The sequence below is a fragment of the Haliotis asinina genome, chromosome 10 (assembly GCF_037392515.1).
Source record: "Haliotis asinina isolate JCU_RB_2024 chromosome 10, JCU_Hal_asi_v2, whole genome shotgun sequence".
Taxonomy (NCBI): domain Eukaryota; kingdom Metazoa; phylum Mollusca; class Gastropoda; order Lepetellida; family Haliotidae; genus Haliotis; species Haliotis asinina.
The window spans coordinates 20,845,930-20,871,954 of record NC_090289.1 but is presented as its reverse complement, the minus strand read 5'-3'; the positions used below and the strand labels follow the sequence as shown (position 1 = coordinate 20,871,954).

The window sequence follows — 26,025 nt, the reverse complement described above, 5'->3', positions numbered from 1 at the left end:
CACACTTAACAAGTTGATCGGCAAGAAGGCGGATGTCACTTTTCCACATGGTACTGATACAACCCTGGCAGACAACTTTAGTACGTATTTCTCAGAGAAAATATCAAAGATACGCCATGGTCTGGGGTCCGTGTGTGTTACTGGTTCTTACACAAACTTCATGGGAACCAAATTTTCTTCTTTCACCCCAGTCTCGGAACTGCAATTAACTCATTAAGGTCGAGAGCCGCATATATGTGGCAAATTAGTTAGCTTCTCACAGCGAGAGCCGCATATTGGGGGTAATAAAAAGCACCTCTTATTCAGCGAGAGCCGCATATTGGGGGTTATGAAAAGCACCTCTCATTCAACGACAGCCGCGTATTGGGGGTTTTACATTTTAAATTCGTACATTACCTATAATTTCAATCAATTTAGCAGTAATGATCAAAGATTAGCCTTTCTTACAAGAGAGATTACTTTCTGTGTTAATCAGAAGAACTATTAATGTGTTTTGATAACAATTGCTTGCAATGTCGGGGGCTTATACAGGCAAATGAACACATGTCTACGAGAAAAGGGATTATGAGATGTTGTTACAGGAGGTACGTGTTTGTTACTGGTCATTGGGAGTGAATACTAACATACCATGTTTGCCCATTGATCGAATTAACAGTGACAAGGTTACGAAACCTTCTTCTAAATTAAATCATTCATTCATTCATTGTAATAGTTCATATAATGAATCGTAGACATAAATAGCACTACTGTATTACACTCATGTTTGTGTAGATTTGAAATAAAACAAGTTACTAATTTAGATCTAATTCATTTGCGACTATTGATTTTTAAAGTTGACAATAATACATAATCGAATATGAAGTGATAACTCTTGCATCTACTCATAATATACATATATAGTACAGATAAACCATACAAAGGTAACTGGGGTATTTTGTTCAAGCTGTATCATGCTTATTTGAAATGTGATTTTTCAATGCAATTTACATAAGCATTGTGTAAGAAACGTTTGTACTTGATCTCTGTAATTATCTTATCCTGTGTAATGATCATGTGTATCATATCCATCGTCAATAAAAGGAGGATAATGTATCAGTTACGGAATTGATGCGTATAATCATTCAATCAGACAACACTAAATATGTGAACACCTCTTTCAACCTCAAAATAACAGCCTCTGCTTGAATGCATGTCCAGGTAAACTTTTGTCCCGTGACAAGTGTAAAACAAACTTATGCACTGTTACATCATTGGACAACCTGTTTTGTGGAGTCACTCCCATTGCCAATCTTCTGAACCTCGTTTGCTTTCAAAACAAATATAGGTATGCCCATCTTCATAAATATTTGGGGAGATTCAACTACAAGTGTGTACATCACAATAAATCAGTATCGTGTTACTTTTTTTAATTCTATAATACATGTACTTGAATTATGATATTTATTCATAACAATGTACAGATTATATTGAAATGTTCAGCAAGCCATTATGTTTGATGTACAAGTAGTGTGCGCAAAAAGTATACGCAAGTAAATACTATCTCTACTCAATGATTGGATTGGGTTATCCGGGGTAAAAATAATCGGATTGTAGCGCTTTGAGCGCTTAGAAAAAAAATAAACTCGTCAAAGTGGTTGTTAGTCCTACGTGTACATTTCAGGCATCCTTATGATTATGTATGTTCACGATACACAAAGTTTCTCATGATAGCTAGAGTTGATGAAACCGAAATCTAGCATATCGATTGGTCAGCGATCTAACCAATAGTCAATCTGTATCCAAGCTGTCTAGTGACCGAACGTGCTCTTCAGAAATTTAGCCCAAGCCCCATCACCTGCCATTTCCAATGTGACAGGTACCTCATGATACGATTGGTCATAGATAACAAATCAGGGAGTATATTGAACAGTTAAGATACAAAACGTCCTATTCGGGAACTTTGATGACGCCCATCCCATGACCCTTTGTCTTATGTATGTGCAAAGAATAGCATTATACAATATGTATGCATGTATGTTCGTATATTTTCTGCGTTAAATCTAGATGAACCAAAGCGACAAACTGAATCTGTTATATGTTATATAAGTCACAGACTAGCTTATTAGTACTTACCTTAAAATATTCAGTATACACTAGCAGTGTATCAGCAAAAACGCTACTTTCATAGATTATTATGCATGTGCATAAATTCGTCTTTACTGCCATTGACATAGATGTTTTGAACAATTTAATCTCTCACAATGATATGAGAGGGACATCATTTGGTTTAAGCATGTCTTACATACAATGAAACGGACTGGCAAACATCGAGACATCAAATGCAGATGTTCAAGCTGTGATGTGTTTTTGTGCGTTGACTGTTTTGAGGCCTACCATAAAGACTTGTTCCAAGGACAATAACGCTTTATGCACTAGTTGTGTTGTACAAATGGTACGGTATACCATTCTTGTCAGTTGTTGGGCACAATGTGTGAAGCCCGCGCGATACTGCTGGAATATAGCTAAAATCGCTGTAAAACTAAATTCACTCATTCTTTTCAGTTGTTGCATTTCAGTGGTTAGTCTTTTACATGTCCAAAACACTAAGAACGAATACACTCATCATAGTGTCAGTCTACTCCCATATGTCTTATGTGTTTCTTTCATACATCATTACAGTAACTGATGTTATGTTTACAATACACAAATTGTTGCATGATAGTGTATACAGCCGTAACACAACATAACCATTGGTCAACGATAAAGCCAATAATCAATCTCTACCCTATCACTTTGAGTGTCCAAACGTGCTCTTCAGAAATTTAGGCCACGCCCCATCACCTTGCCCTTCCTATGTGACAGGTTCTCATGATACGATTGGTCAAAGTATCAGCCAATATAATGAGTAACTGAGATATAATGCGTTACATTCGGGATATTTTATCCCTTCACATGACGGGAAGCTTTGTTTAGCATCGAGTAAAGATAAATGTATCATGCAGTATGTATGTGTACGTACAAAGACCGCGTAGGTGTTGATAAAAATACAGCACACACTGGCAAAGGGGTATGAGAGACACAGGTAATATATTACATGAAATGCTGTAATATATGTATTCACATCGGCCTCTTTCCCATTTACATCTTTACGACACAATTAAATAATCAGTACTTGTTTGTGAGACTAGTCAGTTTCCTGTCATATCCGAGACCTGCCAGGGAAATCAGGCATGATTAGCACTAATTAGCCTCGTCGCAGCAATCAGGCAGTCAGCGAGGGGTGCCAGGTGTTGGGCAGTGGAGCGGCTCCAGGGCTTAATGAGTTAAAGAGACTAATCACTTCATCTAAACCAACATCTTGCTCGCTAGACCCACTACCCACAAAATTACTCTTTGGATTAATGGACGTGCTTCTTCCCATGATAACAAAGATTGTAAACACCAGCTTGGCCACTGGAAAGGTGCCATCATGCTTCAAAGAGGCAGTTATCAAGCCACAAATCAAGAAACAGCTCATGACGCTCAGACCTTGAGCAACTACTGCCCGGTATCCAACCTGACATTCATGTCAAAGATTCTAGAAAAAGTTGTTAAAGCACAGCTCGTGGAACATCTTCAAAAGTCTAACCTGATGGACAACTATCAGTCCGCATATAGAGTGGCACACAGCACTGAGACGACTCTAAACTGTGTTATGAATAACATAAAAATGTGTGTTGATTCTGGAGACATCGCCATGTTAGTCCTGTTAGACTATATTATAAGATTCAGCCGCTTTCGACACCATCGACCACGCAATGCTGCTGAGTTGTTTGGAACATGACTATGGCTTGAACGGCACTGTCCTGGAGCGGTGTTCATCATACCTTGCAGATAGGAAACAGTTTGTCCAAATAAATAAAGCTATGTCCCGCAGTGAAGTTCTGGCCTGTGGTGTCCCCTGCTAGGTCCAATCCTTTTCACCATGTACACAAGACCTTTGGGACACTTGATATCAGAGAAGGCTCATGGCTCATCATTTCTATGCCGATGACTCGCAGCTGGTAGACAGTTTCAGACCCACCTTAGCAAGTCTGATGGAATCTTTGCATAACATGGAAAGTTGTCTCAACAATGTCAAATCCTGGATATCAACCAACATGCTTAAATTAAATGACGAAAAGACAGAGGCCATCATCATCGCTCCACCTTCTAGACAGCAAAAATCCCGGCTAACCCACCTGCAAATTGGACAGTCTCTCATACCTTTCTCGCCTCATGTAAAAAATCTTGGTGTTTTTATTGACTCTTCTCTTACTGTGGATAAGCAAGTGGACCATCTCTGCAAAGTATGTCAGTTTCATTTGAGAAGTACAGGATCAATCCGTCATCTTCTTACAGCTAAAACTACAGCCACTCTGGTTAGATCACTCATTCTTTCTTGTCTGGACTACTGTAACAGCTTACTCATGGGAATATCAGGAGATTAGCTGAACACACTGCAGAGGATACAGAACAGGGATGCCCTTATCATAACCAGGACTAAGCTCCATTCTCACATCTCCCCAGCTCTAAAGTCACTGCACTGGCTCAGGATCCGTGAAAGGATTGACTTTAAGATCCTTTCTTTAGTCTACAAGTCTTTTCAAAACACTGCCCCTTTCTATCTTCAGGAGATGTTTGTCCACTACAAGCCCTCTAGAAATCTCCGATCAGCTGACCAACTGCTCTTGACTGTACCAGTATATAAACTGAAACCTTTTGGGCCTCGATCCTTCTCACATGCAGGTGCCTCATTATGGAACTCTCTTCCATTTAACCTCGAGAGTGCACCTACGCTATCTTTGTTTAAATCTGGACTAAAAACGTATCTCTTCCAACGCTACCACTAACTGTATCTACTGTTGTCCACTGTGTTGTCATACGCGCTTTGAGCATGTCCCTCAGTGATGTGGAACTAGTGCTTTATAAATACCCTTATTATTATTATGTTTTACAGAGTAAGATTGAAATGCAGCAGAGAGGGTTCAGGGGATCTGACACAGTGAGGTCGGTAAGGCTCATCATCAGCTCAGGGCCCTTGCCCCCTCTACACGCAGCCCAGACAGCAAATGGGACTTCTCCCAGGAGACACTGCCTAGTCGAACCCACCAAGAACTTTTCGGAGAATATGAAGGCTCCCCAACACTGCAGCCTTCTGCATTACCCAGATTGTCAGAAGGGCTGTGCTCCTGGTGGAGAACCCGGGCACTCTCTTGATCTGCACCAACAGATCAGGAGGTACCAAACCAAGGGCAGCGAGAACAATGGGGAGCCTGATGACTGTGTACTTGGGATGCAAGCGAGACATTTCGAAGGCGAGGTCCGCATATTTATCATGCTTTTCCTGAATCTTGCCAATCACATTGTTGTCAAAAGGGACAGAAAATTCAATGATATAAATAATTTCATTGGTTTTATCAAAAAGGACGAGATCAGGTTTGTTGGCTGGAATTCGTCTCAGGCTGTATATTGGCCTATTCCAGAGAAGCTTAAAAGCATCATTTTCCAGGACGCCCTGGACATGTTCAGGGTCGTAACATGGATGGACCTTGGGGTCAAAGCCACAGGCATGGCGGAGACGATAGTAAAAGCAGCGAGCCATGCCATCATGTCTTTTAAGATAAGCTGTTTGCATCCACTGACAAGGTGTTGGACAGTCTCTGTAAATTCATTGCAAAGACGACATTTCATATTGATATTTTCTTTAAGAATCACATTCTGGCGATTGCGAGTGGGAAGTGACTGGTCCTGACCAGCGAAAAGGAAGCCCTCAGTTTCACATTTGAGACCAGCCGACTTCATCCAGGCGAAGGTGTTGGTTGGATTGCTGTTCTGTTCTACACATTGCATGTACACTCGGTGCAATGGCTTCTCAGACAGGTTGTCCACAAAGGACCGACTCTGAGCAGACTTGGTGAAGGACTTCACCTGGTTTAATCCCATCACTGTACCATCCAGCAGTACATTGCCATCAACAAAATCAATTTCAAATTTCAAATTGTGTCCAACAACCTTGGCATGCTTAAAATAGCTGTGGAATTCCTTTCTTTCATCGTGAGTCTTGACATGCATCACCAGAGGATCATCTGATAAATAAATATGTGCAAAAGTACACAATAAAATTCTGTCATGAAGAGCTTCCACATTAATCAAACCCCGTCCTCCCGAATTAATTGGCATGTATAAACGATTAAGAGAGGAACGAGGGTGGTGTGCTCTGTTATCAGACATGATCCTTCTAGTCAGGCGGTCAAGACCCTGGACGTCTTGTTTTGTCCAATCAACTACTCCAGAGGAATAAGAGAGGACTGGAACAGCAAAAGTATTCGTGGCCTTGACCTTGTTTCGAGCATTTAGCTCAGAGCAGCACATTTTCTTTAAACGATTTATACTCAGCCCGAAGTTTATCTTGAATTTGGGCATTCTGGAGCTTGTCTCAAACTTGCATTCCAAGATAGGTGTAGGCCTCATCTTCCACAAGATGCTCAATAACTCCTCCCCTTGTAACTTGACCGATCCATCATTAGTTACCTTGCCACGTTTCAAATGAAGAGTATTACATTTGTCGAGTCCAAATGTCATTCCAATATCATTAGAGAAGGACTCCACAAGAAGAACCTGTTCTTTCAAATTGGTCTCTCCTTTGGCAAGGAGCTCGATGTCATCCATGTAGAGGAGATGAGTAAGAGGTGTTGGGGATCTGTGCTGAGGAGGCCCGGGATGGTAACCCTCCTTCCTATTGAGCAGAAAACTCAAAGGATTTAGAGACAGACAAAAAAGCAAAGGACTAAAGGAGTCCCCCTGGAAAATTCCCCTTCTGATTGGAATAGATTCTGAAGTCTGCACCTCTCCTTGCGAATACATCTCAAGCTGAGTCGACCAGCAACTCATTAAAGACTTGAGTAAATCAAGTAGTCACTCAGGGAGGTCAATACACTGAAGAGACTTCAGAATCCATTCATGAGGGACAGTGTCATATGCTTTTTTGTAGTCAATCCAGCACATGGAGAGGTTGCGATGATATATTTGTGCACCTGTTGTTGAGAATGATGTTTATGAACGTTTTTGTGTTGGACCATGTGAAAAAAAAGAACAAGCTAGGATCAACATGCACCACAATTATATCTTTGCTATCCTTATATTCAGTAGACAATAAAGTAATGTGCCTAATATGAACAAAGATTCACATAAAAGATACTGAAAAACTTACATCTGCAGTGTTGATCTACTACTGTTTCCAGGTCAGGGCAGCATACAAGGTCAAACTGGTTCAGCTATGTGCAGAATATATTGACAAAAATACGCCAAGAAATTGCTGTGAGCTCTGATTATTCATTTTAAACAGTTATTTGTTCGAAATTTTTGTTTGCCAGACAAAATGTCTCCAAATTTTCTGTTAATATTAAATGGCGAATGAATTTCATCAGGCAATCTGTGACATCACATCCAGTGACCTTTGCACTTATTAGAAAACAAGTTAGATTTCACGATCTTAATTTTCGTCTGTCTCTCGTCATAATTAACGGAAAAAGATACATGGAACACTTGTAGAATGAGAAAGTCTCCCTCTTTTGCCAGATCTTACACAGAAGAGTTCTGTAAACTTTCTTCTGACCAAAAATGCTATATTTTATGTGGGAGATGGACGAAGCGTGCCATGTTTGTTTTTTGTACGTGTAACACGATCTAACACCGGCTTTTTGCGGGTTTGTGCAAAAATTAATGAACCATAACACTTGAAATTTTCACTCATGAATGTTTATAAATCATGTATTTTATTCTGCTATTTTCATGACATGACACATTTAAAGGTCACATATACTCTAATAGGGTACAAATGCAAAATCACTTGCTGACATCGTTATAAAACCCCGTCGTTATGAAACCCCGTCATTAAAACTGCTCATTTCGATCTTTAATTACCTTAAATCGACCTTTTTGTCAACCATGCACAATTTTCAACCGCAAACGAAATTTCAACCAATCAGAACGGCGTGTCTCCGTGACGTAATAGTGGGCATAGAAATGGGGGTCTGTGCAGTATTCATCTACATTTCAGGGGTTAAACTATTTCGTTTACAAGTTTGTACAAACCTGAAATCGCGAAAGCTGTTGAGAAAAATGAAAGCTATATGTTCTCACAATCTACTATCATTTAGTTTTGTCTCCTGCTTTGCCTAGTTTTCGAGTTACAACCCTTGTTTTCATAGACAATTCTGTCAAAATCACTTGGTATTGCTAGGTTGTAATCCGTGTTAGGTGGTATAAACCTACACGTTATTTGTCATTATTCACTTGATGCTCAGTTATTGAATTTATAACAGGTATAATTAGTGGTAACGCCACTTAGATTACCCGACAAAGGCCCCCATTTGGCATTTCTTTTGTCTGGATTGATCAAAGGATTAACCGATAAAACGCTGATTGATTAATTAGTTTTATGGGGATTAAAATGGGGGAGTTGTCAAAAGGTAGTGTTTGTGTATGTACATTTACTAATCTATACTGAATACACTCTGTCGTGTCAGAGTCTATGTAAAACAACACCCAATCAAAGGATTAACCGCCAATACATCGATTGATTGCTCATTATTGGCTATAATAATAACTTTGTAAAAAGAATGACGCACATTATGCAATTAGTTGCCACCCTTGCGAAAAGATAATGAATTCTTCATGAAGACTTCATGAAGTTTCTTCATGAAGACTTCATGAAAACTTCATGAAGAATTCATGAACATTAAATGAGACATCTACTTCCTGAAGAGTTCATGAAGAATTCATGAAGATACTTCCTGAAGAGTTCATGAAGAATTCATGAAGATACTTCATGAAGATACTTCATGAAGAATTCATGAAGAGTTCATGAAGATACTTCCTGAAGAGTTCATGAAGATACTTCCTGAAGAGTTCATGAAGATACTTCATTAGTGATATTCATCGCCTGAATCGTTGTCTGTTGGCGAAGTTGCATTTGGCACCTTCTGCCTCGCTCTCGCGCTTGAAGACAGCAGCAATGGCGTCATGCCGGGAAACGGTCGCGTCTTTCAGTATCGAATGTTGCAAGTTTGAAGTAAAGACATTTTTTGATAGAAAAGAAAAATTAAGTGTAAATATAAAGCTTAGATCAGGAATAAATCATGTCTATAAATAAAATAAGATGTATGATTATTGTTATCCGTTCTTAAAGTCGCAATAGATTTCGGAAGAACGAAGGGCGGGGCAGTTTTGGCGCGAAAGTTACTCCATCATACCGACAGTGTATAATTTCTCGTCTTATGAACAAATAATGGCAAGAATTACAATATTTAGGTATCAATATCGAAATTAGAACTTGTCAATATACATGTCGTATTATTGTCAATGGCGGGGATCCCGTAAAAACATGTTCTGAGTTCACGTTCCGTTGTCGATCATAACTTGGAAGAATAGTTTGTAATGCACATGTCCCTGGTTGTAAATTTTATTTCATTAGTCTAAACTGACGTAGTTTTAGGGTCATATCGTCCTGGACAAGGAGTGACAGTGGAATGTGTTCTAAAATCGAGAGCATTGAATGTTTTCAACGAAAAGATCAATTTGCGAGTTATGAAAGCTGTCAGAAGCATGGCGATATCAAAATATTTTTCCATGTTTCTTTTTTTTTCTAGTACCGAGTCGACTGTTAATGTTTTTGACAGTTTTATGTTTTTGCTTCGTTATGAACTTTGCGGAAGACGTTCTTGCGATAGTAAAGTGTCTGCATGCATGTCCGATCGTGAGCAATCACGGGAGAAATTCAATGAAATGAGATGATTTTGACAGGAAAACTTTACTTTATGGAGCAAATATGAATAAGGAAGACAAGTAGAAAACTTCCACAGTACAAACTGGTTACGCAGCTATTTTAGGAAGGTAAGTTTTAACTTGAACTGTCCCTATGTTACTAAAACAACTCCTGTTAGGCACAGAATCGTTTAGCGTTCATTCATGCATTGTTTGTTGTATAAATTATGAAACAACAACAAAAATTACTAGACAAACACTAGTAATGCCACGAGAGATAGGATTTACAGATAATTTAAACTTAATTAAATATGTGGAAAGTATGTTTATGCCTCATCTGTAATCATTTACATAACAACTTATGTAACATGAATAAAAGTATTGTAGCTTGTAATATTTATTCTGCATTTTCTTTTTAATGTAGTTTACTCTGGAAATTTGTAGTGAATAAGATTAGACTTACTTCATAAACAAAAACTTCATGAAGTAACATATAAGTTCATGAAGTGTGAAATAACTTCATGAAGTTGAAGAACTCTTCATGAAATATGTCTTCATGAAGTAACAAAACTTCATGTAGTGTGAAATTACTTCATGAAGTTGACGAAGTCTTCATGAAGTGTGTCTTCATGAAGTAAGTTCATGAAGATATAAGCGAAAGTTGATGAACACTTCATGAACTCTTCATGAAGTCTTCATGAACTCATGAACTGAGTTTCGCAGGGGCAGGTGTGCTATCTTGGGTAACCAATGAAACTATACAGCAATGTGAAAAACCTGAAACGATACATCACATTTTCATATATTAGACTGTTAAAAGACACATCCCTTGGGAAATCTGCAGATGAATTATATATCACTTGTTTTTGTGGATATTGATGGATACATTCCTCGAAGAAGGTAATAGCTTGACATTGCTCCTATAACTTTAATTTTAATATTGGCATTTTTGTTTTTGATAAGTGGTCGTAGCTTTCAACAGAATCATTGTTTTCATCGTTAAGTGTCAAATTATGATTCATATAGGAAAACTATGAAATGTCTACATATTACATTCCTGTTATACATTCGCAGATCGCTTCTTTTTATTAAGTTGCAAGCAAATGCATGCAAGTATGATTATAAAGTAATTAGGATTATGAGACCAAGTATAAAGACGTATATTTACAGGTGTCTACATACTGGTGAGTGAACGTTACAAACCAAGTAAATTTAGCAAGTGAAGAAATTTATCGCGCAGTATTTTCACTTCGACCCTGCTCTACCTCGCTTAGGTTATGTTACAGGTTGTGTCATGCAAACTCCTTTTTGGTAATGATTCAAATACATATTTATGTAGTTTTGAATTTCTAACTTGATGAGAACAAACCATACATAATCTCATTAATTCAAATGCATTTGACTTCACTATTTTCAAAAAATGGTGGCGCCCTGTCTTGGGATGAATGCTATTTAAGTTTGTTTTCACCGACTTTCAAAGGGACAATTACTTTTTACTGGTAGTAAAATATGTATTTTATTGATGGACAATAGGATTTTGCCTGACATTGCTTATAACATAACAATTTCATTCTTGGAAGTACGGTGGAGGTCAATATAACATTGCTTGCAATATAAATGTCACTTCAACCCCTACCTTGCTTCCTTGAAAGAAGTCCTTATGTCAAAAGTTGTGTCATGCAAAATCCTTTTGGCCATGATTCAAATGCATATTTAACTACCAGTAAAAAGTAGTTTTGATTGTATAACTTGATGAGAACAAATAATTTCAATAATTCTAATGGACTTTAGCCCGTGACTTCACGATTTTCAAAAATGGCTGCGCCCTGTCTGAGGATGAATGCTATTTAAGTTTGTTTTCACTGACTTACGAAATCAAAATTACTTTCTACTGGTAGTAAAATATGTATTTTATTGATGGACATTAGGATTTTACATGACATTGTTCATAACATAACAATTTCAGTCTTGGAATCGGTCAATATAAGGAGTCAATATAATATTACTTATGATAATATTGTCACTTCTACCACAACCTCGTTTCTGAGGAAGAAAGCGATATATCCATGCGAAATGCCTTTGGTCAGCAATGTGTGGTAAACAGTAAGCAGTCTTGATTTTATAAACTCGATGAAACTTGAACTCCATTTTCTATCCTGGAAGAGTGGTTGGGGGCGAACCATCCGATTTAGTTTATACCATAGGCTTCCACAAACCTCACTTCGCACACGCTAACAGCCAATTTAAGCACAAACTACGGAGTCTGGTGGAAATCGGTGCATAGTGACACCATCACCCAACCCCAAGGAGCAATTGACGGCAACACAACAATTCGGCATGTCTTTGGTGACGTCGAGAAATCAGCAAAATGACGAGCTTCCTACACATTTTCTATACATTTAACGAGAAATTGTTCCTTCTATGATGTCACTGTAGGGCTCTGGTGACAGGGTTACGTAACCTGTCTGCGGTTTTGTTTGCAGGCGAGAGAGAAGTAGACGGATTTTTAGCAACTTTTAAGCGCTTGGTATTAATTAACCACAAGTTTTCTTTTAAAAAGGAATGGTGTTTCGTTTATGACTAACAAAAAGTCTTTCATATGCAGTGATAAAAAGAGTACCAAAAATTGAGTTTAGTGGTCCTTTAAATAAACGTAATAGTGCCATTTCAGTAAGACCTGTCATGACATCAAAAATACGACTTGTTTATGATGAACGTTTTCGATTATTTTTTTTCAGTATGAAGTTTGAATTTGTCATCGCACGGATATTTGCCAAACACAAATATACGAAATTAAAGTCAGATACTTATGAAATATCAGTAGTAATTAAACTGAAATCGGTTTGCAATAATTGCACAATTTATTTGGTTCCTAATATAAAACGCATCTGACTGTCAATCAAGTAATTCAGGTAAATTCAGGAAAATTTTCTTTATTTATGCTTGTCTTGTAATTAATATCTGTTCGTTTGAAATTATCTGGATATTTTTTAATAATAATGTTTATTTTTCTATCTGGTATTAATGAGCTGAATTTTTTTATCCCCCCCCCCCCCCCCCATGCTGGGGGGATATAGTCGACGCCTCGTCTGTCCGTCCATCCGTCCATAATCATTTTGTTTCCGGAGCATAACTCAGAAACCGTTCAATATTTTTAGACCAAACTTGATAGATGTAGTAATCTCAGTCTATGGTTGTGCCTTTTGCTATTTACAGATTTTTGACATTTATATTTTTTTTGTTTTTCCATGGAACATTTTGGTGTTAGTCTTATGGTGGGGTGGGCTTTGTTTCCGGAGCAGAACTCAAAAAACGTTCAATATTTTTCTACAGAACTTGGTAGATATATCAGTCAGAACCTAAAGTGGTAGCCGTCTATACACATATGTAAATCATCAACGATGAATTCAGTCAGAAAATACCCTTTGAAGACAGGTTGATTTATAACAATATTCAATTGATCGATGCCGTTCCCGAATTTTTTTAGTTTTTCAACGAGAGGCTTGACAGTATGGTAGGTATGGTAGTATACTATTGCTGCGTCGTCAAGATTCAAACAGAGTGGTTCTCACACTGGAGTTGTTCGTTAATGTAATCGAGCCTCTGTACACTTTTTTTAACATACGCGGCTCAACGGCTATATCATTCCATTTTCGTTCCACTTCTATCTCGGCCGCATTCGAGTGCTGTAGTCTCGAAAAGAGGAAATAGCTGCCGGAAAATGCTAGCTCTATCGTGGCCATTTTATATAGATATATGGTTACTTCAAAATATTTTCCAGTATGATACCTTGTTTCACGAGGGTATCCTTGATGGCCATCACCATTCCAAGGTTCCTGCAGGTCGAAATCTAGCTTGATAGTCAGTTGATTGAGCACCAGTTTAGTCAATCGGGCGTACCCTACAGCTATACTGGAGACCACGGCAGCGTGGTATGCGTCGTTGACGAACGTTTTGCCCTCAGACATAATGTTTATGATATAGAAAAATATATATTTATAACATGACATGCGGTTTACTGGGGGATACCCCCATTGGTTGTGGAGTGGTGGGTGATACCCCCACATCCCTATGTGACTGATTGGTATCACCGTTTTATTATATATCAAAAATGCGACAACCACAACAGCAGTTACGCCTGCACCCCACAGGAGTGTAGGGGATATCCCCCATTGGAGGCCCCTGCATTTGGGTAAGCCACCTATTCTGCCGGCAGCGACTCTCTTAGGGTCATTCTTCCTGGTGACAGTGGGTTCTCCACTGTAGAGGGGGTGCAAGGGTTGTGGACTTTCCTCCTGTTGAGTGTGGCAGTTCTCCGCGTTCATTGTTTCTTGGACAGCATCTATCCCTGTCACCGGGGCTAAAAACATACCGTAACTGCAGTACAGCACACAGCTGACAGAGCCCAAGGCGTGTTCGATAAACAGATCTTTCTCTAAATCCTCCAACAAGTAAAGTCGACGTTCCGCGGCAGCACCCAGACACGGTGATTTGCGTGCCGGCCGGAGAAGGCCAAATACGAAAGCATGTTTCTCTTTTTTTTTTGTTATCTCTCGATTAGTGCTGCACTTGTAAAGTAGGAACAAAGTCAGCTTCACTTTAAATTTCATATGTTAAGCCTTCAACCAATCCTGCAGATGTGTTCTGGGGTCGACTTTGTGCACGTCAGGGTCACTCATCACCCCAGGTCTTTCCATGTACGTTCTATTCATGTGTAAAGTAGGGCACATGATAACGATGTTATCACACACATCCCGGTAGTAGCCTTCCAGCAAATCCAGCACGAAAACGGTTCTTGCCGCAGCCCCTCTGACCGCACAATATGGCACAGTGTGGATCGTGGGGTATGGGGGGTATCCCCCCACTAGTGGATGGCTCTCACGGATCTCCCATTGTCTGTACTAAGTTGCGCGTCAACAATCATGTACAGATATAAATTCAGCTTGCCCGCTGTGTGAGCATTTTTGGTAATCTGGATGGTTATCCCCTCACTGCCATTGTCGATGCGAGGTCCAGTGCCATGCAGTTTATTGTCGTCTGTGGATCGCATGTCCAACCACAGCGCATGCTTGGTGGTCAGGTATTCACCAATCTGCATGGAGTGTAGATCTAAATACTTTGTTATGTGCAGGTGATGTTTGATGGCCGGTAGCTTTCTTATCTCATCCCACTGCTGTTATGTCCTCGTGCCTTGGCTGAACAGCACGTTTGGCACGTCCTCAATGGTCACTTCCACTTTCGTAATTTTGGAGTTGAAAAACTTCTCGCTGTCTCTTTAGAATGGTGTTTATTTCTCCACTGGAATGATCAAGATGCTTTTCATTGATCATGCCGGCACGTTGACATTCCACAGTGTGTCGCTTCTGTCACCTACAACTGTTCTGTGCCTCAGAATGCGATCATACAGGATGGACAGTTTCAAATCTGCTTAGCCATCTCCGGGCTAGTGACAATGGCGAACTCTAGCGAGATGTAGTCGATGGTGTAACGGGCCTCATGACTTTTCGGCGTAGGCACGACTTTGCTGTAGTCGTTAGGCTGGAATACAAGCTCACGTTTATCGCCCAGCGCGGCCTTGTTTAAAGGCGCATGCTCCGTTAACAGCTCAAAGTCAAACAGAATACAAAATCGATTTCCATACGGCTCTGTCTGACTCAGAGGTCTTTTTGAGTTGGTCTTGTGAAAAAGCATAACCAAGGCGCAGTTTAGACCCGAATCCTTGGCATGCATCATTATCGCATTCGCCCTTGCTTTTACAGAGATCCATGTTGCAGTAAAACGTGTCGCTGTCGTCTATAATCAGCACCTCGTTGCCACTGATTTTGATGGTGGTTATCTTGATGATGGCACGACCTATGTTCAGCATGAGTTCACGTTTGTCGTTGCTGGAAGCCAACGTGATCTTGAATGTCAGTTGTTTTGTGCCGGGCACTATGGCATGATTCTCACCAAGGTTGGTGAGAATCTCACCAGCAGTTTGATTTTGACGTCCCCACACCCCAAAGTTGAGGTGATCAGGATACCTCGTTTGGATCCCCTATCAGCAAACAACTCCTAAACATGGCCGTAGACGATTATTACGACGGTTTGAAATGCAATAGAAACTACATCAAGCCACCCTACCGAGACTATAATGTTTTGGATGTTCCAGTGGGAGTGTAACTGTCCTTGTTAGGAAATGTTCAGTTGACAATGATTTCATAAATCGTGTACTTGACACTTTTTAAGTCTGTGTTGCGTTGATATTCCATGCCTCTCGCGTGAAATTGGACAGTGATATTATTTCACTGTTCCCATATATTTCCCCTGAAAATTCACAAATCTTTGATGACAAGGACTATGAGGTATATCACAACTTGAGGATTACTTTCATAAGTTGACTATCCTGATGATGTTTGATATTGAGATTAATTCGTAAGACAATGGTCATTACAACAATTATGGTATCACACTGGTAGAGTTTTGTCGAACATATGGGGTACATACTATGAAGGGTTGACTACATGGAGACAAGACTGGCGGGTTCAGATGTATCACCCATAATGGTGCAAGTGTGGTTGACTATATGTTAGCATCCTCCTCACTGTTTCACTATGTTAGTAACTTTGTCATTTCCCTTTGTATTGTTCTCTGGACATATCTGTGGACAATCAGCCCTATCACAATGTCACAGATGAGGAGAGTGAACTATGGACTAAGTATGTGTAGTCAAAGGACTTTAATATCAAATTCATTTCATGTTTTGAATGTTTGTTTAGCCTGTCACTTAGTGATATGTTAAATTTTCTGGATACATGTGGTGGTAATTCTGTATGTGGCACATACTAAGACTATATATCCACCTGTATATTTCAGTAACAATGATAATGAGCAGCCCCCATGGTGAGAGCAGGAGTTATTAAAGCCTAGCGAGTACAAGGCCCTCAAAGCTCACAGAGACTCTAGTGAATGTTTAGATATCTTTAGATATTTTAGAAATTGTTTTAAAAAATTTTCAGGGCTGAGAAGGAATGTTATTTGTGTAAGCAAAAGGAAAAGTTGGTTGCTGCTAGTAAAGAAAAAGTTATTTTCGAAGATTCTTAGAAAGGCTAATCCCACTATTAGTATATCCCAGTCAATTATGAATCAGCAGTGAGTAAGTCATTTCATGTCTCTACTTGACGGAGGTCAGTGCTGTACTTTGGCTCAGATGAAGATGATAATATGTTATTTCAAGTCACTGACAAAGTTCAGTACCATGATAGTTCGTGCTGCAAATAATAAGGGTCAGATAGTGTTGCTGCTGAATTCTTAAAGGCGTCTGGGCAACTCATTGTGCAATATCCTATTTTAATAAATTTTGATAAAATTCTTGACTGTGGCAATTTTCCTGCTTTCCATCATGATTTGTCCTATATATAAGGCAGACTGTAGAGATATTTCAGATAATTACAGAGGAATTTCAGTTATAGATTCTTGTAAGGTTTTAATGTCTGTTTTCAACTGTCGCCTCCATTCCTTGTCAAAAAGATCATGAATTCTTCATGAAGACTTCATGAAGTTTCTTCATGAAGAGTTCATGAATAATTCATGAACATGAAATGAGACATCTACTTCATGAAGAATTCATGAAAATACTTCATGAAGAGTTCATGAAGAAAAGATGAACATTAAATGAGATATCTACTTGATGAAGACTTCCTGAAGAGTTCATGAAGATACTTCCTGAAGAGTTCATGAAGACTTCCTGAAGAGCCTTTTCAGCCTTTTTCTGCAACACAAGTAAAAAACATAATCTGGCCATGCCATTCAAGCTGGCAGGCAACATATAAATTCATCACCAATAGATGTAACATAAATTAAATATCAAGCAGCAAAGAGGACACAAACAGAAAAGTAGATTTTGATGGGATTTCCTTTTTATTCAAATCTTCAGCAGAAAATTCTGATTAATTATTTAAAAACAACACAAGAACCTGTATCCAAACATTGTGCTCTAGAATTAAAGAAGCTGTCATCCATATATATTTGTGCTATCTTTACTACAGCTTGGATGTCAATCAGTCTGTATCCAGGGAAATGAACCTATTAGGAACACCATTTCATGCAGTAGATTGAAATATACAATTTCAGAAAGTGTAATCCCTTCAGACTATATATTTTTCAAGTAGACAATGAGAGTCACTACCAACAGAGAATTTACAGCAGGGTCTATAATCATCTACGTGGAAGTTGTACACAGGGCATCACAATTAATCTCAGAAGAAACAGGATGGAAGAACCTTCAGGAAGAGCAGTCACAGGTAACATCACTGAAGATGCCCACATTGGTTTAAGAATGGTTAGTGACTGAGTGAGTTGAGTTCCAGCAATATCACGACAAGGAACCCAAGAGAAGGGTTACATACAATGTGCTCATGTTACGAATCAAACCCAAGTCTTCAGAGTGAAGCGTGAACACTTTGGCTCAGGAATATAATCATCGAGCACAACTTCATCTTTGTGTTTCAACATTTGCATGATTAGGACCATTTCCTCAGAATCGCCCCCATTTCCTCAGAATCGCCCAGTTGAAATCTGAAAAACATTGTAACCAACAACATTTAATCATAGTCTTTCCATTTCAAAGAGTCTAAAGCAAATATTGAAACTTTGTTGTTTAAAAACAAATAATTGCTCAAAATGTTAAGTGTATATAACTTGTTTCAGATAATTTTTCACCTGATTAAGTAAACTATTTTAAATAATTTAATTTTACACTGATGACCTTGAATTGTTTTTTTAATACAAAGAGTCCATAACAAGTAACAAAACTGGCTTCTAAATTACTAGTCTACATTCATAACCAAATATATTCTGAAATATCTGCATTTCCCAACACTTAAAATAATCAGCACATCATAAAATAGAAAAACGTATCTTCATGTAACTGAACCTATTTCCAACTCAAATAAATGACTAAACACTGTGGCACATTCACTTTTAATTTACAATCAGTAATTATTCCAAAACTGAATACAAAAACGACAGAGAGAAAAATGAAACATCCCTATAAGTGCCTATGGCAATTATCTCTCTTTTTATTTGAATTTATTTTGTTGTTTATAATCTAAGCCAAACAAACTTAGCACCAAACTAGCACCTTGAACTTTGACACCATCTGCATGTGCTCAGATAACACATCTCAATATTTTTAAGTCACCAGCGTTACATGCCCCTGTATAAGTCCCATCGTACACAAAGTTCACATTATCATTCAGTACACATTACTGATTTTTTGTTTGAGACTAAGAGACATACACTGTGTAAAAACAACACTTGATACACTGCTATATCATAGTATATGTTTAAAAACTGTTTCTGTCATTCTCCTCAAAGAGAGTTGCTTATCCCTTCACCTATGTTTCTGTATGCATATTCTGGCACTCAAAATAATTTCAAAATTGTTGTTATTTACGTAACGCTCATGGAAATCAACTTGGGATGCATCCAAAGGCAGTTAATATAGTCGATTCCTTTATCTTGACATATCCATCGTTGTATTATCCATGAAATGCGCGAATCACAAATTCATTAGTGATATTCATCGCCTGAATCGTTGTCTGTTGGCGAAGTTGCATTTGGCACCTTCTGCCTCGCTCTCGCGCTCGAAGACAGCAGCAATGGGGTCGTGCCGGGAAACGGTCGCGTCTTTCCGTAATGTTGCAAGTTTGAAGTAAAGACATTTTTTGATAGAAAAGGAAAATTAAATGTAAATGTAAACCCTTAGATCAGGAATAAATCGTGTCTATAAATAAAATAAGATGTATGATTATTGTTATCCGTTCTTGAAGTCGCAATAGATTTCAGAAGAACGAAGGGCGAAGTTACTTCATCATACCAACAGTGAATAATTTCTCATCTTATTAACAATTAATGGCAGGAATTACAATATTTAGGTATCAATATCGAAATTAGAACTTGTCAATATACATGTCGTATTATTGTCAACGGCGGGGATCCCGTACAAACATGTTCTGAGTTCATGTTCCTTCATCAATCATAACATGGAAGAATAGTTTATGCACATGTCCCTGGTCGTAAATTTTATTTCATTAGTCTAAACTGACGTAGTGTTAGGGTCATATCGTCCTGGACAGGGAGTGACAGTGGAATGTGTTCTAAAATCTAGAGCATTGAATGTTTTCAAAGAAAAGATCAACTTGCGGGTTAAGAAAGCATGGCGATATTAAAATATTTTTCCACATTTCTTTTATTTCTAGTTCCGAGTCGACTGTTAATGTTTTTGACTGTTTTATGATTTTGCTTCGTTATAAACTTTGCAGAAGACGTTCTTGCGATAGTAAAGTATCTGCATGCATATCCGATCGTGAGCAATCACGGGAGAAATTCAAAGAAATGAGACGATTTTGAAAGGAAAACTTTACATTATGGAGTAAATATGAATAAGGAAGACAAGTAGAAAATGTCCACAGTACAAACTGGTTACGCAGCTATTTTAGGAAGGTAAGTTTTACCTTGAACTGTCCCTATGTTACTAAAAGAACTCCTGTGAGGCACAGAATCGTTTAGCGTTCTTTCATGCATTGTTTGTTTTATATATTATGAAACAACAACAAAAGTTACTAGACAAACACTAGTAATGCCACGAGAGATAGGATTTACAGATAATTTAAACTTAATTAAATATGTTGAAAGTACGTTTATGCCTCATCTGTAATCGTTTACATAACAACTTATCTAACATGAATAAAAGTATTGTAGCTTGTATTTATTCTGTATTTTCTCTTTAATGTAGTTTACTCTGGAAATTTGTAGTGAATAAGATTAGACTTACTTCATGAACAAAAACTTCATAAAGTAACATATAACTTCATGAAGTGTGAAATAACTTCATGAAGTTGAAGTCATCATGAAATATGTCTTCATGAAGTAACAAAACTTCCCGAAGTGTGAAATTACTTCATGAAGTAAGTTCATGAAGATTTAAGCTAAAGTTGATGAACACTTCATGAAGACTTCATGAACTCTTCATGAAGACTTCATGAACTCTTCATGAACTCATGAACTGGGTTTCGCAGGGGTTGTTAGTGTGAGTATCATAATATTAGTGAATCTCAAGCTATGTTTAGCGCTGATTATTCGACAGTTGGTCACATATTTCTCTGCAGTCTTTAGTTCAAAATTAAATTGTTGAAAAAAGGGGTAGATTTTATTGTCTGTTGATTTTACCAAAGTCTTTGATACCTTAAGGCAAGATGTACTTACAAAAGCACTTGCAGAACTATAAAGGATGTGTATGGAGCCCACAGATATTTATTATTTTTTATCTTTGAGAGAGTGATGGAGGCAAGCGTACTACAGTTTCATCTTCTATTAGGTATTTTTGTCCTCTCATGTTTGCTGATACTTGTGTGCAGCTTCAGAAAAAGATTGATATTCTTTAATAGTTTTGTAACAGGTATGAAAGTAAATCTGAAGAAGCCAAAAATTATTGTTTAGAAATGATTGTCCTCAATTGTGCTCTTATGAGAAATGGTTTTAAAAAGGAAATGTCATTCATACTGTTTCTTATTACAAGTACTTAGGAAGTTTCTTCACTCCTAAATTATCTTGGCCTAAAGCTAAATCTTGTCTGGTGTCACAAGCAAATAAGGCTTTTTTCTCTGTTGAAATGTTTGAAAGGAAACTTGGAAATATTAACTGTACAGATCTTTTCAAGATATTTGACAGCATGATAGCACCCATTCTTTGTTATGGTTCTGAAATTTAGGGCACGTCTTATTGTAGTACAATTGAAGCTGTTCATATGAAGTTTTGTAAATATGTGATATAAGTTAAAAAGTTCACACATAACATTATGGCCTTAGGTGAATGTGGTCGAATACCCTTACAGTTTACTTATACATCTAATGCAGTAAAATATTGGTGTAGACTTTTAAACATGCCTGATTATGGATTACCAAAATAGTGTTATCATATGTTACTATCAGTAGACAATGTAGGTTGCATTTCATGGACATCTAAAATCAAGAATATTCTTTCCAGTTTGGTTTTGGTAGGATAAGTGAGGAGACTGGTAATCAAAAAGTCTTTATGAAACTGTTTAAACAAAGATTATCTGACAATTTATTCCAGTCATGGCAATCATCTTTACAAGACAACAGCAAGTGTACTTATTATTAAAGGTCACATGCAACGTAAAACACAATTTTGTAGATTCTGATACCTTTAGGTATGCACTTACCGAAACAAATGATAAAAAATGCCAATTCAGCTTATAAAACACGATTCAAAAGGAAGAGTTCAAACGATTCACTAAATTTCCCCTTGCGCAGGGGGGAAAAAGTGGTTTCAACAGCTTTGCTGCACCCATAACGCATATGCAGTGAATAGGTTCGCGGAGCTTGAAACAGTATGCATACCCGGTGTATGAGCTTGTGAGCAGTGGTCTTTTCCTGGTTGTGTACACAAACAAGTAAATAGTCTACATAAAAAAACAGGTTGATTGTGGTAAGCAGCCTCTGTCACAGAGAAAGCTCAATGTTTGGTTTACTGACATCTATATGACTGCCTGCCTGTCTGCTAAAGACAATATGCAATACACAGCTTTTAAATCATTGACCACATGCAATTTGAACTTAACACCTATCAGGTTATACGCCTTAAACAAAATAAATTGAGTTATGACTCGGACACCTGAGTCCTGCCTCTGCCACATTATGTAATTAGGTAGGTGTGATACTTGACATGTACACATGACATGTTGTTATGTCTGTGGGTTGCAAACAAACTACATCCATTTTTCTCAGATGACTGGATCTGACGGAAACTGGTGCAAATTCTTGTCAGTTTCAAGTCATGGTTTGTACTTGGACGAATGACAATTTCCACACAGTAGTTCAACATTTCTACTGAAAAGATTTTTGACTGGATTGAACGCAAATTCAAAGATCATGTATTTTCAAAACCCAACATCTCCATATACATTCTTTATGGATAACAACTTCTTCTAGTGTATAGGATTTTGTTTGACAACAGCATATGAATCCATACTGAAACAACGCATCAAGTCCAATAAAAGAAGTTGTTATCCATAAAGAATCTTACTTTCTTGTGATTCGCCATACTTCTAAAATGCCTATCAAACAGATCATCTTTCTGTACATACAATGAGCCTTCAGCATATCAGCAAATGAACCAGCCAATCAAAAGCCGTTGTTATACTTAAGTGCCCATCCACCTGCTATGACTGGGTTTGGTCTCCTGAGGGCCTTGTTTCAAGGGAAGTAAGCCCAGGTACAAAATATTGTATGTTTTTTTGCAAGCAGCAGTGTATATTATATGTTATGAATAAGTGATAATTGTGTTTCAATTGTGTTTGATTTTTTGGTTGCATGTGACTTTTAACATCTTAAATCTCTGTTAACTGTAGAGAAATACTTGTTGTAATGAGCTTCATCAATGTTTGAAAATTATATTTGCTAGATTCAGGTGTTGCAACTGTGGAAAGGGACAGATATTCTGCTATTAACTGTAATGAAAGATACTGTCTATGGTGTAAATCTAATGGTATTTTATTAATTGAAGAGGAATGGCATGTTTTATATGTAGGTGATACATATTCTAATATCAGGAACATATACATTAAGAAATATTTTAGTAACTTCCCCACAATTATAAATTTTATATCTATTCTACAAAGTGAAAATATAGATATAATAAGAAGTGTATGTTTATTCTTATATCATGTAAACAAGAGACACAAACTGTACATACTGTAAAATGCGCTGATGTGTTACACACTATCATGATTATATTCTGGGCCTGTGGCCAGTTACTGAATAAGAATGTCTGTCTGATGTCTGGCTTCCTCTCTTTCACTCGGTACATAAATCAACCAACATAATGGTATTTTCCACCACAAAACGTAAGCAGAGCTTTCGGATTCAACATATCAAAATTTGGCACATCAAAATTGATTGCTCTGTACTACGAGGCCTTTGCTTTAATATCTAATTTGAAATGAAATATGTTCATCATTGTAAATTCAGTCTAATATGATGACATTGATGATGGTTTGAGTGAACTGTGGGAGTGAACTATGTTCACGCCTAACGCGATATTCATGTTATCGAAAGTTTTAAACAACACTAACTGCTGGGTTAGCATGACTCTACCCATGCCTTCAACATTAAAGTTTAGTGTGGGTCGACTTTGTGTTGATAGGGAAACTTTAAAAGGTCAACTCCTTGTCCAAATACCAGTCAAGTGTTATAGACCAACCGTTGAGTACAGTGTAATTTAAACTGTTTTGGGATATTTTTACAGATGATCCTAATTATTCTGATACTTATTTGTAGCTAGATTCTGATGCCCAGTGGTACTATTTCAGTGTAGTTTCCAGAATTGTCATTTGCACCATCCTTTGTGCTTGATCATGACTTATGGTCATCATCTTGCCGTATGCGAAGGTCATGATTATATTGATGCATTGCTGTGTTTAGATTTGAATGCTTTTCATCACTATTTGCCTTTTTATTCTCCCAGCATGTAATGTGGAGTGGTAAAGTTCGATGTCCGTCCATCCTTATGTGACTTTTTCATTTCCAGATCAAAACTCAATCCCCGTTCAATATGTTTCAAAGAAAATTTGTACATACATCAAACAGGGCCTAAGATGTGCCTTTTGCTATATAACGATCTTTTTCGTTTTCATTTTTATCCCCTCGGCAGGTAATGTGGGGGGATATAGTGGAGGCCTTGTCTGTCCGTCCGTTGGTCCGTCTGTCCATAATCATTTTGTTCCCAGAGCATAACTCAAAAACCGTTCAATATTTTTAGAACAGAATTGGTACATATAATAAACTGTACCTTTGCTTGTGCCGTTTGCTATTTACGGAATTTTGGCATTTTAATTTTGTTTGATTTTTCCATGTTATGTTTTGGTCTTATTCTAATGGGATGAGTGAGCTTCGTATCAGGAGCAGGACTCAAAAACCACTCAATATATTTCTGCAAAACTTGGTAGATATATCAGTCAGAACCTAAAGTGGTGTCTTTTGCTATTTACAGGTTTTTGTGATGTCTTATTTCTTGATTTCTATGGAAGTGTTTCGGATTTAGTCTCAAAAGTGGGGATGGACTTCATTTCCAGAGCACAACTCGAAAACTTCTGAACATATGTCAGCAAAACTTAGCAGATATGTGAGATAGACCCCAAAGTGGTGCCTTTTCCTACTACTGATTTTTGCAATTTATAATTTTCTGAGTTTACATGGAAACAATTTGGACTAAAAGGACATCAAGGTGGATTTTAAGTAGATGATTTGTTCTTTCAAATATGTAGGGGCTTGGGGGGATATCTCATCTTCTGATGATTTTGTTTTGGTGTTACTGCATAACAGTTTTTTTAAATATGATATATCTGGGCTGTTAACTTAATGTTCTTGTTATCCCTCACAACAACAAATTTGCAAAGGATGTAGAAACAAGTAGTCATATACTCACCAAAACATTCAAAATAGTCATCACGAGTAGGCATATTCATGAAGAGTATTTGCCATTGCGATGGATATTGATGACTTTGTCTTCTTGTTCTGCATGTAATAGTGTCAATTTACTGCACTGTTCTTGTCTCCAGGTTGGTACTAAGGCCCCTCAAGCAGCTGGCAAGATCCACACTGACTTTGAAAAAGGGTTTATCATGGCTGAAGTGATGGCATTTGAAGACTTTAAAGAAAAGGGCACAGAGGTGGCATGCAAGGTAAGTTAGTCCATTGATTATTTTGTAGTTTAACACCTGTCTGAGCAATATTACCACTATATGAAGGTGGTCTGGAATATGATCAAGTACGGACCAGACTATTAAGTGATCAACATCATGAGCATCAATCTACACAACTGGGATATGATGTCATGTGTCCACCACCCACTACCATTGGGCATCTCTTATGAGAACCATTGGTTACTGAAAACCGATTCTAACTTGGATCTGGCAAGGTAAGTCAAAGTACAAGGCACATAGATTTGCACAAATCTGAGCTGACATGAACATTTAAGCATTAGGTTGAGTCTCTGGGATTCAAGCAAACTCAGGAATCTTGAGGGATGTCATTTGTCTCCTCCTTGATAGCCATGGGAAAGGTTTTTGGATATAGTCAACACGTTGTCGATCCATAGTCAATTTATTTCCGGAGCATAACTTCAGTATTTTTAGACCAAAGTTGATAGATATAATGAGTTTAAGTTATGGTCGTGTCTTTTGCTATTTACAGATTT

General features: G+C 37.8%; 1 protein-coding gene across 1 annotated transcript in view; it reads left to right on the top strand.

The window, feature by feature from the left end:
* Nucleotides 1–26,025, top strand: part of LOC137297669 (obg-like ATPase 1) — a 310,380-nt gene that overhangs the window by 224,077 nt on the left and 60,278 nt on the right. The window contains exon 11 of the mRNA XM_067829580.1: nt 25,388–25,510. Coding sequence (XP_067685681.1) covers nt 25,388–25,510 — 123 coding nt within the window. The remainder of the gene's footprint in view (nt 1–25,387; nt 25,511–26,025) is intronic.